General features: G+C 40.0%; 1 protein-coding gene across 2 annotated transcripts; it reads left to right on the plus strand.

The window, feature by feature from the left end:
* Positions 1-1674: 1674 nt before the first annotated feature.
* Positions 1675-9855, plus strand: LOC128449068 (meprin A subunit beta). 2 transcript variants are annotated; one of them, XM_053432068.1, is made up of 16 exons: positions 1675-1729; positions 1875-1952; positions 2098-2125; positions 2245-2283; positions 2424-2452; positions 2537-2621; positions 2932-3049; positions 3973-4148; positions 4406-4624; positions 6916-7083; positions 7242-7472; positions 7555-7998; positions 8114-8287; positions 8417-8522; positions 8630-8755; positions 9367-9855. In XM_053432068.1, exons 2-16 carry the CDS (start codon positions 1899-1901, stop codon positions 9443-9445), a joined length of 2076 nt encoding a protein of 691 aa, XP_053288043.1. In that variant the 5' UTR covers positions 1675-1729; positions 1875-1898; the 3' UTR covers positions 9446-9855. The 2 variants fall into 2 exon arrangements, with proteins under 2 accessions (XP_053288043.1, XP_053288045.1); XM_053432070.1 differs by having other exon boundaries at positions 1727-1764.
* The last annotated feature ends 2848 nt before the right edge of the window (positions 9856-12703 follow it).

Consider the following 12703-nt stretch of genomic DNA (forward strand, 5'->3'; position numbering starts at 1 on the left):
TTCATATTTCCATGGTAAGAACATTCATATTTATTTCATATTTGTCTTTGAATTTACTGCAGTTTGATTTTCACGTGACTTCTACTCTCTTTATTTCTTAATGATCTATCAAAACTGTGTAATTGACATTAAACAAACTTCAGAAAAGCGGCTACAGGCTTGAGTAGGTCAGTCACCTGTGAAGACCATCATCATTTACCCCTGAACCAGCGCGGAGAAATGCGCTTCCTGTGTGAACAGTCAGGCGGCTGCTCCCACGAGAATTTGCGCTTCTGCTTCAGGTGTGTCCCTGACGCACACCCTGCGCTGTTAGGCTGTGGTTAGACTCAAAGATGAGTCAAAGAAGGATTAAATTATCAGATGCACAATTCAGAAAGCGCTGCAAAGTAGAGGAGAAAAAGAAAGAACAATATAGAGGGATGAATCAACCCGACTGTGGACATCATTAATGTTTAGTTTTGTCGACATGACATGTTATGCTGTCAGTACAGCTGATTTCAGACTCTTTTTATATTTTTATTATATATTTTTATTATTTTGTATAGCTTGCAATTTTGTCTGCCTGTGTGTGCATCTGTATACAGTCCAAAAGTTCTTGGGGATGCATGACAATTTGCGTGTGTATGTGGGGGGGGGGCGCCAATATGAGATCTCACCGAGGGCGGCAACATTGCCAGGGCCGGCCCTGCACCTTTCAGTCAGAGGGAATTCACGGTAATTCTGTTTTTTCTTCCCAAATATATTCTCACGTTCTACTGAAGCGATCCAGCTCTCCACTTCACTGATCTGTCTATGATGTGCCCCACATCTTCTCTCTGCAGGTGTTCCTCTAAGGTTTCAAGGGTTATCCAAAATGGCCAAGTTGTCTCCATCGATGAGCGATGTGGTCGTCTTGGTACCGTGGAGCATGAGTTTTTCTCCACGCGTTGGGCTTCCATCATGAACAATCAAGATATGACAGAGATGATCACATAACCATTATCTGGAACAACATCATGGATGGTAGAGTGACATTGCCATCTTATGGCGTATTGTTTGCATCCCAATATTCAAAAGCACAACTGGACCGAAGACTTTTACTTCAAATATTGTGATTTTTATGCATAAAAGTCTGGACGTCCTTCCATCTGTAAGTCCATCCGTCGCATGTAGCAACATACAACATCTGAGAGAAATTTTCGATCATCCCTTTTGCTGCAGCATCCACCTGTAGGCTCCAACGGGGGTTTACAAGTATTTGATCATCACTCCCATCATTCCTGTGTTATCAATTGGGGGAGTGATTAAGTTGGAGCCTAGAAGCCAAACACTAATCCTGTTCTACTGATGCAATAAAGGTTTGAATGTTAGTTGTCTGACTGAAATGTAATCACTCAGCAAGTTTCATCAATTAGCAGGCAGCTAATGTCGTGCTGCAATGGAAATGATTAAAAAGAGACGAGAGATCAAACCAAAATATCAAAAACTTAGATAGTCAGAAGTGGTTTAGTGTTTAGTATAACTTTCAGCGTAATTTGGAAAAACTGGAACAAGATATCAACCTGACCTGCCTGAGAGTTGCATGACCGCAATTTTTGTCTTCATAGCCTTGAACCCAAACAGCAACTAACAAACAATGCATGCATGAAATTCTCTGAAAACCTGTTTTGCCAGAGAGTCGTCCTAAGCGCTTAAAAGCCGGTAGTTGCTGCCAAGAGCCTCTGTACAGCTGAGGGCAGGGTGGCAGAAGGTAAACATCAGTGCCCTTTTCTATCCTATTTCAATGCAAGTTAAACTAACAATTCACTTACACATATTGTAGCTATATTGCAGTACCTTTCAGTATTTTGAAGTTATTTTTATGGTCCACCTTCTTCTCTGTTTTTTGACTTAAGTGTGGTCCAAGAAACACTGCAAGGATGAAAGTCTTCATTTTCCTTGTGCTGGGCTTGGCCGTTTCTTCTGCAGACACAGTAAGACTTTACTCATTGTTCAACTGCTTTACTGTAGAATTGACTTGAAATGCATCTGAAACTTTTCATGTTGACCAGATGCCTGATGTTGTATTTACAAACAAACTGTTGATGTGTTTAAACTTCTTATTTTTTTTTTTTTCAGGATGAACTAGAAATAATAGACGTTGATGGTCAGTTTCATTATTTCTACTTAATCTTTTCGTTTTTTTTATTAAAATTTAATAAGTAAGAATTTTCACTTTACAAAGCAGCTTCTCACATTTCTCTCTCCCTCTCTCTCTCTTTGTAGAAGTTGGTCAACCAAAGGACATTACGGAAATAAACAGGGGTAAATTTAATCATCTTCTCCTCATTTAATGAACACTGTTGGGATATTTGTCGACTTGGCTTCATGGGAGAATATGTCAGTAACTACTAGTAGTGATTTTTCTATTGAAATATATATTTTTGTCTCCTGTTTCATCTTAGCTTCAAATTTAAGTGATGATATTTTGGAGGTGAGTTGAGCATTTGGAACAATATTATTCTAAGAGTGATATATGTGTATGTATTCATCTTGTGTGACACCCAAAATATTTCAGGCACCAAACATCCAACGGAGCTCCATTAATGATGACGACTACATTTGGGAATCCCCAGTCCCATATGTTTTGGAAAATGACCTTGGTAAATATAAAATGATCTTGCCTGATAACCCTGAATTTGATGTGACATAGGACATCACCTATGACATGTGTTCTCTAGATTGATGTTATGAAGTCTATAACATGTTTGTACACCAGGTGGTAGCCAGCAGTTTAGTAAGCATCTTTAGTCGGAGGCTGTTGCCACATCAAAACCACATTTCACTAGAAAGAAAACCAGAAAGAGACTGAGTCTTTCAGAGTAATGCACTTCAGCAAGTAAAACTCAATCTGAATTTATTTCATCATCTCTTGGATTTGACCTGTGACACGATTCCCTTGAACAATGGAAGAGATCAATGCTAAAGGAGTGATCCTGAGGGCCTTCGACGAGTACAGGCTCAAGTCATGCATTGACTTCAGACCAAGGAACGAAGAATACTATTACATCTCCGTCAGAAAGTTAAACGGGTATGTATTGTGTTTTCTTCCTGACACTTTTGATAGTCAATAACATAATTTGTCATACAGAGATGTTATATAACATAATAATAGAATTATCTGCTTCCCTCTTTCTTATAACTACACTGGAGTCTTTGGGCATTTAACAAAAACAACAGATATGAAAAACCACGGGGAGTTTTCTTGAAACCAAAATTTGTGTTCACTGTTATTTGCTCGGGGGGCCTATCTTATACCTGGTGCAAATTTAAGGTAATGGCTATCCACCTTGGCCTTTAAAACATGCACCTGTGGCATCAGCCTATTTACATGCACCGTGGCTATGTCGGAACATATTGGTGATGTGTTCTTGAAATAAAAGTGAAATACTGTGGCACTGACTTTAGACCACAGTGTCTTTAGTCAACCTGTTCTGTCATACGCTAACAACGCCCCTGTCCACATCTAAATTTAAAACCACCACACAGGTGCTGATACTGAATAGTGTGACATTGTGTCATTGGCCCTTCTAAAGTACTGGTCAGAAACTCCACAGGGAACCTTTAGTAAGTCACCTTTGGGCTTGTGGAAATCACAATGACTTTTTTCCACTTGCGGACTTTTAATGAATGAATGATTCATAGGAAATATCAACGAGAGATTGACTGCTTCATTTATCAATTAGTATACTACAACTTCTGGGACTTTGTGACTTTGACATTTTTATTTGCTCATTTATCTAATACTCTCATTCAAAAGGAAAATTAATTAACTAAGATTAATTATATTTTAATATATTAACACTTTGTACTCAGATATCAGTCATTCTATCCCCAGTTAAATCAATTTAGTCTTTAAGGCACTACATTGATTGAATTTAAAAACATGACGGTAGTGTTGTAGTCAATGTATTTGTTTAATTATACAAACTGATAAGTCTTTTTCTCTTTTAGATGCTTCTCATATGTTGGAAGGATATTTAGCGGACAGCCGCTCTCCATCGGCAGATTTTGTGATTCAATGGCCATTGTTCAACATGAGTTTCTCCACGCTCTTGGCTTCTTCCACGAACAAAGCCGCTATGACAGAGATGATCATGTAAAGATTCTGTTTGAAAACATCGAAAAAGGTTATATTTCTTGAATTCCTGCTCTTTATATTCAGTGATTTATCTTAAATATATTACAGATGTTAAGGTGCATAAGGGTCCTAGAGTATTACAAATGTACTAATCAATGAATTAACAAATCCATGGATCAAATTGTTTTCTCTAATATTGAATTAGTGATTTAATCTCAACCATCTATGCTGCTCTTTATGTTTTCAATATGGTTTATTGTTATTTATGAGTTTGAACATTAAATTTGCTTTTTATATGTTATTTAGGTTTTGAGAACAACTTTGAGAAAGTTAATAAGACAGACAGCACGGTTTCGGGACTCCCATATGACTACAACTCAGTGATGCACTATGGCTCTGAAGCATTCTCCAATGGAAACGGGTCTACAATTGTCACCAAAGATCCAAAGTTCCAGGATGTGATTGGTCAAAGACAGCAACTGAGTCCAATCGATGTTAAGGAGCTGAACCGCCGCTACAAATGCAGTAAGAGCTTGGTGTTAAAGTTACTACTAGATGTTTTGGGAAAGTGTGTTTCAATGACTAAAATCTGTGAAATAATACACCTATAATACAAAATCCTCTTTTATCCACAAGAGAACTTGTTCAGACTTTTACTTATTTCTGAAAATGTAATTATCCTATTTTTTATTTTATTTTTATTAATATGACCATTATCACCTCCCTGGTTGAAGTTTGAAGCAGGTTTTGGCAACTAACATGAAATAAAATGTACTTTTCATTTTATGGTGGTTGCTACCTGCCACACCACAAGCAATTGTTATTCATTTGTATATTAACTATTTCTTGGCTGTGATTAGTAATTATCTCGGTGCTCCACTGGATCAACTGTTTTGACCCAAGATAGACGAGACATTTCTTCCAATATGTATGATAGGATTACGATGCCGATGGAGTGGTGGGTAAACAGTTTGAGACCACAAAACACTCCTGGAGTTTCAGGGGTACACAGTGTTGCAGCCAAATTCAATACAGTTGAAGTAACTGGGGAACACTTCTTCAGACGTAATAAAACAGAACAAACTTAACATGCCTCCTTACTGATCGTGTGGTGTCATCAAAGTGTTCACATGACCCGACATTCATATTCGACTCGAACCGGTGTCATTTAAACCATGTTTTTAGCCCAAATGTCTCTGATAGCCTCCTCAGAACCAGGTTCATGTACACACAGGTCCCTCGGAACACCGCACACGAGAGCCCGAGAGCACGCGTGGGGGGGACGTTCCTGTGGCTACGTCCACTTCAAGTGGACTTTTAGGCTTGAAACCTGCTGACACTTGGATGACACCACACCAGCAGTGTTTTTATCTGTTGTTTTATTAGGTCTGAAGAAGCGGTCACAATGTACTTCAGTTGTAAAGGATTCCGCTGTAAAACTGGACTCAAAACCATCTCTCAGCCCTCCATCGGACTAATAGTGAATGGATGAGTGAATTTGAATTTTTCAGTGAACTATCCCTTGGGGTCTGACGTTAGTGTCATGCTGCACATAAGCACATGTCAGATTATAGCCACACAATACAGTACATAGCTGTGAATCAGGCAGAGATTGTGAGGCAGAGCGAGTTCCAGGTTCCTAAGGGGGACCTGTAGAATCTCATGCAGTTGTTGTTCATGGAACAGAAAAGGTGTTTCGAGATAATCAAACAATGAAAATGTATCATAATATAATGCACATCAAAATAAACCATTATCTGCAAAACGCATGGCTGAATTGAAGCTATAGCACACTGTTCACTTTTGATATCAAAACTTATCTTCCATTCAATTTTGTTTGTATAGCTGCAAATAACAATGTACATTATTTCAAGGCACTTTACATAGTGAGGTTAAGAACTTAAAACTTACAGAGTAACCCAACAGTTCCCACAATGAGCCTTTCAATCAGCACTTTGAAGACTGAAAAAACTCCCCTTTAGGAAGTAACCTCTGACAGAACCAGAGTCATTATGAATGGCCATGTTTGGGATGAGTGGAGAAAAATGGGGAAGAGAGGAGAGTTGGGTGGAAAGGAGGGGAGACACCAGGATTCGTTGTGTAACCATCATATTTAAGCTCTGCATGTCAGACTGGTTTTTATGATGATCAAATCAAATCAAATCAAATCAAAGTTTATTGTCACATGCACCAATGACAGCGTCATCGGAGTAGTGAAATTCTTGTGACATGGCAGGCAACATCTACGCAGTAGACGACTTTACAAAATAGAAAAATAACATACTATGTAACATAACATATAACATAACATCGTAACATATAATATAGTCAAGTGATGCAGCAGTTTACAGGGTGAAGGATGGGGGAATATTAAATTAAATAATATGAATATATGTAAAACATATAAAATAGTCAAATCAAAGTAAAATGAAGCAGCAGTTTACAGCATGAAGAAATGGGGAATATTAAATAAATGAATATATGGGAAGTAAGTGTATTTGTATGAGTGGGGGAGCAGAATGTACATGGTGACTGTTCAGAGGGTAGAAAAATAACATACTATGTAACATAACATATAACATAACATCGTAGCATATAACATAGTCAAGTGAAGCAGCACTTTACAGGGTGAAGGAGTGGGGAATATTAAATAAAAAGAATATATGTGAAGTAAGTGTATTTGTATGAGTGGGGGAGCAGAATGCACATGGTGACTGGAGTCAAACCTGCAGAATGAGAGGGAGAGAAGACTTGAATACACTTATTCCCCCCAAAGTCAGAACATGGTCTTAAATGTTCTTCGTTCACCTCAACAGAGTCAACCACTGCATTTCACATGTTCTGCAGCTTCTCTAATGAGAGCATGTGTGGAATGAACACCTGCTCACACAGTGACAATGACAGTGGCTGGGAAATGGTAAAACAAGCACAAGGGGGTCCTGAAACGGACCACTCCACTCTACCCACTGCCAGCAGTAAGAATGGTAAGAGTTCAACATTTTCTAAATCAACATATTTTTTATTCTCTTCTTTCAAGTAGGATGAACAGCTTTCATGAAAGTATTGTAATTTAAACGTCATATATATGATTTACTTAAATTATACATCATATTTTAATTATGTTTGTACTACAACATTCTAGGTACAGAAGAAGGTTATTTCATGCATGCTAGCACAGCAAGCGGTGAGGAAGGTGAAACCTCACGGCTAGAGACCAAGATGATGGAGCCAACCAGGGAGTGTCATGTCCAGTGTCTCCAATTCTATTATTACCACAGTGGGGACGAGTCAGACATACTGAACATCTGGATCAGAGAGTTTGACGATCAATTCGACTCTGAGGGAACCCGCCGCCTCATGGGACAGATCACTGGTAATGTCAGACTGTGTTATTATCAGTCTCATCTAAATGGTATGCAAGACTCTGGTTGACTGTGACCTTTCCTTCCCTCAAGGTCCTCAAACATCTCACTGGCGAATCCATCATGTTTCCCTGAATGCCACCAAGAACTTCCAGGTGGAGTTTGAGGCTCGTACAGGAGCAGGGAACTCTTCAGGCGGTTTCTCAATTGATGACATCAATCTGTCCGAGATCGAGTGTCCACATGGGTCCTTGCAGATAGATAATTATATGGAGAGCAACAACAATAAATCAATCATCTACAGCCCACGGCAGTACACCATAGACGGCTATGCCTACCGTATAGCAATACAGTTTAAGGGAGCTTACTTTTCACTGAGAATGCAAATGTTGTCAGGTGAAAATGATGAGAAGCTGCAGTGGCCTTGCTTACAAAGGCAAATGACTCTACGAATGCTGGATCAGACCACAAACTTACAGCTGCACATGTCAGCTGAAAGAAGTTTCACCACTAGCCCATATGACGTCAACAACTTAGGTAAACTGAAGAAAACATGAACCATTCCTTCTAAAATTCACCACCTTAGCACGTGATATGCCAGTGTTTCCTCCCTGGCCATGTATATTTATTCTTCTATCCTTTTTGGAAACAGGTTTAAATCTGTGGGACAATCCTCGTAGGAATGGAACTGAAGTTGTTGATGAGAATAATCAGACTGCCTTTGCCGGACCATTGAGTGGCTACAGAACTTTTGCATTTGATGATCTAATTCAATCCAGAAACTACGTCAAGGGAGACAGTTTGATTATAACCTTCAGCTTCCAAGGCAAGTTGATTTAAATCGTTTTCGCTGCTTTGAATTTTACACCAAACATATTTCAAGCATTTAAATCAATTAAACATTGAGTGAAGGTTTTGTTGCATGCTGTTACTAAAATATTTTTTTTTTTTCTAGATCTCAATCCCTTGATAAAGGAAAGTGCTTTACCATGTCCTGAGCTGGCACCAGTGATGATTGCACATCCTCCCCTGGATCTGGATAGTGGCCCATGTGTACGACGGTAGGACATTGAGTACATGAGCACTGAATTATATCCTCATTTAAACGTTTTAAAGAAAGCTGGGAAATTTGTAAGATGCCTTTAAAATCATGCAATGTCTTTTACAGGATCACCCCCGTTACCCGACCACCTCCTTCTACAACAAAGCCTCCTAGAACGATGCCTCCTAAAACAACGCATCCTACACCAACGCATTCTACAACAATGCCTCCTAAAACAACTGATGACAAAAGGTATTCAGATATACTAACAAATGTTAAACTTGTTGAACAGTGAACTTGTAAAAGCTTCATTTGATGCTGCTTAGGGACTTACAGAAAGGGGTCTGTCTGGGTCTGTTAAAGGTTCAGTTAGTAGAATTAAGTGACGTCTAGTGGTGACGGTTCACGATGCAGCGGAACACCACTAACTTCAGCTTCCCCTTCCAAACATGGAAGAGAACCAGTGGTAGCCTTAACAGTGTATAGTTTGTCCAGTCTGGGCAACTGTACAAAAACTTTGCGGCCTCCGTAGAGAGGGACCCGCTCCCAATGTAAATATAAAGTGTTTAAAGATAATGGACCCATTCTAGGGTCAATTAGGGAATCTAGGGAAATTATTTAGATGAAACACGCCAGTGAAAACATCACCAGGATTATTTGATATTCAATTACTGTCAATAGATCCCTTTTACCTAAATCGCACAGTATACCTTTAAGCAAGGAAATTAAATAAACTCTTAAAATAAGGGAAGAACCAGAATAAGAGTATAGTTGGAATTTGTCTTGTGCTAGCTTCAGCAGCGAATCAATTTTCACTGTTAAATTATTAATTTATTAAATTAATTATTTTCTTTCTGTTAAAGCATCTTTGGCTTCTCTCCTGCAATGGTGGCTTCTCCTGTCCTCACCCTGCTGCTCGCACTGATGCTTTCAATGCCATGATGGACAGGACCAGCCATTTGCCTTGATTGTTTATTCAAAAAAAGGCTGTACTGGGAGACACTGGTCAGGGATACATAGTTCATTCAGACCAGAGCCTTGCTCTTGTGTCATCAACAAGTGAGAATTGAAGAAATGCCTCCAATAAAAAAAGATTGCATTGTGTGGTGGGATCGTTTACTTTAGTTATTTTTGCATGCAAATTATCATTTATTGATTATTCTTGAAAATATGTTAAGTGTTTTTTGGGATATCATGTAATACTATCTTTCTTTAAGGATAAAAATTAGAACATATACACAATTACTATAAGCTTACTATTGAAATACTGATGGATACATGTTATTGATTAAAAATACTAATTGTGTTGTTTAAGAATTTCTTTACTTTAATAAAGATGTGGTGTTAATGGAGACTTAGTCCTGGCTCTTGACTCTTTGGAGGAATTCACCTCTATTTCTGAGTCGGATGTTATTATAATTGAGAAATTACAAATGAATAAAGTACACATAAGAAAAGTCATCTGCTGTGCACATGGGTCATGTTATCTATGACAATAATGGCACTCGGGGGGGGGGGGGGGGGGGGGGGGGAACATTCCTCCGCTAATCAACCGGAGTACCAATACGTGATTGGTCAGCGTCTAGAAATGAGCTCCAATGATGTACAGAATCTCCAACAGCTTTACAACTGCTTTGAGAATTTTACCACACAATGTAATCTAATTGTGGTATTTGTTACGCAGATGTTGACAAACTTGTGTTTTTGTGTTTGCAGTGTGGTATATGCAGCTAATAGATATTTTTAACATGGGTATAAACCAGAATGACATGTTGACGTCTATGGCACCTTATTCTCAGACTTTTTAAATACTATTCCATATGTTTTTCTTGGTTCTCTCCCTTTTTGGAATGATCTTTGACCTAGGGAATAATCTCTGACCTGCTAATGGATGGGTAAAGAAGGAATGTTCTTAAGCAGGCATTTTCAACTTTAGGTACGAAACATGCCCTTATTTAGTCAGAGGCCCTATGTGTGGTGTCATTTTATCTCTAGTTTTGGGGTGAACTTCTCCCCTATAAGAATCTTTGTCAGGCATTGGCAAGGGAGATTTTCAATATTTGGCTTGTGTTGTCTCCGGGTTTCTAGAGCTCGTCCTGACCTGTAACTTCTTGTAATAAACTTTGTTATACTGCAAGTACTGGGTCCGCGGAAAATTATTTTCTTCATCAGCTTCAACACTCTGCTGCTTGAATGACACGACAGCAGCATCTGCCGTCACCTTTCTGATGTTATGCAGCTTTGAGGACGAGAGGGTGTGTGATGTGATTGTTTGTGCTGCAGGAAACAGCAGCTGGGAGAGAGTCGGCCGCACAATCTCGCATTTATCTCGAAATTATTTTTGACATTCATAAACTTCCTATTTTATGCATCTGCATGTTCAGTGACCCTTAAATTCATGGTGCTGATGTTTTAAAGACTGCTCAAATACAATCAGCTACAGACTGTGCTTTGAAACCTTTTTTATTATATAAACAGAGGGTCGCAGTTTTTAATATATTATATATATTAAAAACTTTTACATGTTATTGGCCGTCTTTATTGTCTTGAAAAGTACTAAAACAGGAAAAGACAACTTAACTTAATGTCACAGACACAATAGTGAGGACACTGGTAAATGTTCCGGCGCATTACTTACAAGTATTTTTCCCATTAGTTTGTGGGAACACGCTGACTGGAGGAGATCACAGCGTGCATTTGTGGCGACGCTGATACCGTCTCACGCACACGCACACACACAGCTGTACGCTGGGCTCCATGGACAGAATTGCAGTTAGCTGCGTCATCTCCATTAACATTAAAGTGACTTCCAGCAATTTACCGCGAGGGGGGTAGAGAGAGAGAGAGAGAGAGAGAGAGAGAGAGAGAGAGAGAGAGAGAGAGAGAGAGAGAGAGAGAGAGGTTTCTCTCTTATGAGCTTCATGAAAGATCAAGTTCCTCTCTCACAGAAGCCAGACTAACAAGTTGCGGGACATTGTGTTCTCAGCTCTCCTACCCCCAGGCCAACTAAACATTCTTCCAGTCATACGCGGCTCCTGGTAAATCAGTCTCTTGTGCTGCCCTCTCGGTATTTTACCAACTAGGCAAAGTGACACATGCAATGTAAAACAATACATTGACATCACACCATCATCCTCTAACCCCGGGGACGCACCGGAGGTAGAAGCGCCACAAAAAGCGGTCCGTCTCCTTTCCGCGCCCATGTTAAATAATTGGGCTGTTCGCACCGACAGCGTAGTGCCGGGAAGAACCGGGAAGAGCCCGCGGCCATATCGCGATCTGCAGCGATGGTTTCGGGGTCTGTTCTATTTTTTTCGCTCGCCGCGAGCAAATCGGGCCGGAGAACACACAGATTTCTCCGCAGTTCTCCTGGAGTTTCATTCCCCTGATTTTTGTTCCCACATGATGAAATTTCCCAATCTTTAATTATGTGCTTAATCCACATATTTGTCAGTTGTGTCTAAGCAGACAGACACACACACACAAGCACATAATCTCTTGTGGCGGGCGGCTACAGGCTTGCGTAGGTCAGTCACCTGTGAAGACCATCATCATTTACCCCTGAGACAGCGCGGAGAAATGCGCTTCCTGTGTGAACAGTCAGGCGGCTGCTCCCACAAGAATTTGCGCTTCCGCCTCAGGTGTGTCCCTGACGCACACACTGCGGTGTTAGGCTGTGGTTAGACTCAAAGATGAGTCAAAGAAGGATTAAATTATCAGATGCACAATTCAGAAAGCGCTGCAAAGTAGAGGAGGAGAACTAACGTGTTTTGTCGAAGACGACCTTAGAGATGCCTTCTTTCTTCTTCGTCGACTGTTTGTTTACATCGCCACAGCGGCTTCTCATAGCCTTTTTCTGGCGTACAAATCCACCAGTCAGTGACGGGTTATACAAGTGGTCATACTTTCGGATCTCTTCTGCCAAACGCTCTTCTATTTGGTCCATATTCGTTCTTCTAAATCTTCCGTTGTTTCTGCCTGTATTATGTGGCATGAAACCGGAAATGCGACTCCAGAAAGGATGTAGTCAGCAGACCAATCACATCTCTTGCGGGCTGCTTGAGGCTCGCAGAGCTTTGCTGTATAGTTAGAAAAATTGGGTGACGCACGTAAGCACGTAAGAAGGGATACATAAGCACGTAAGGGGCCCGGAAGGGCTCTTGCGCTTGCGGGCCCGTGAAAACGCAGAAGCATGCTCCG

The sequence above is a fragment of the Pleuronectes platessa genome, chromosome 10 (assembly GCF_947347685.1).
Source record: "Pleuronectes platessa chromosome 10, fPlePla1.1, whole genome shotgun sequence".
In the NCBI taxonomy this organism is placed as follows: domain Eukaryota; kingdom Metazoa; phylum Chordata; class Actinopteri; order Pleuronectiformes; family Pleuronectidae; genus Pleuronectes; species Pleuronectes platessa.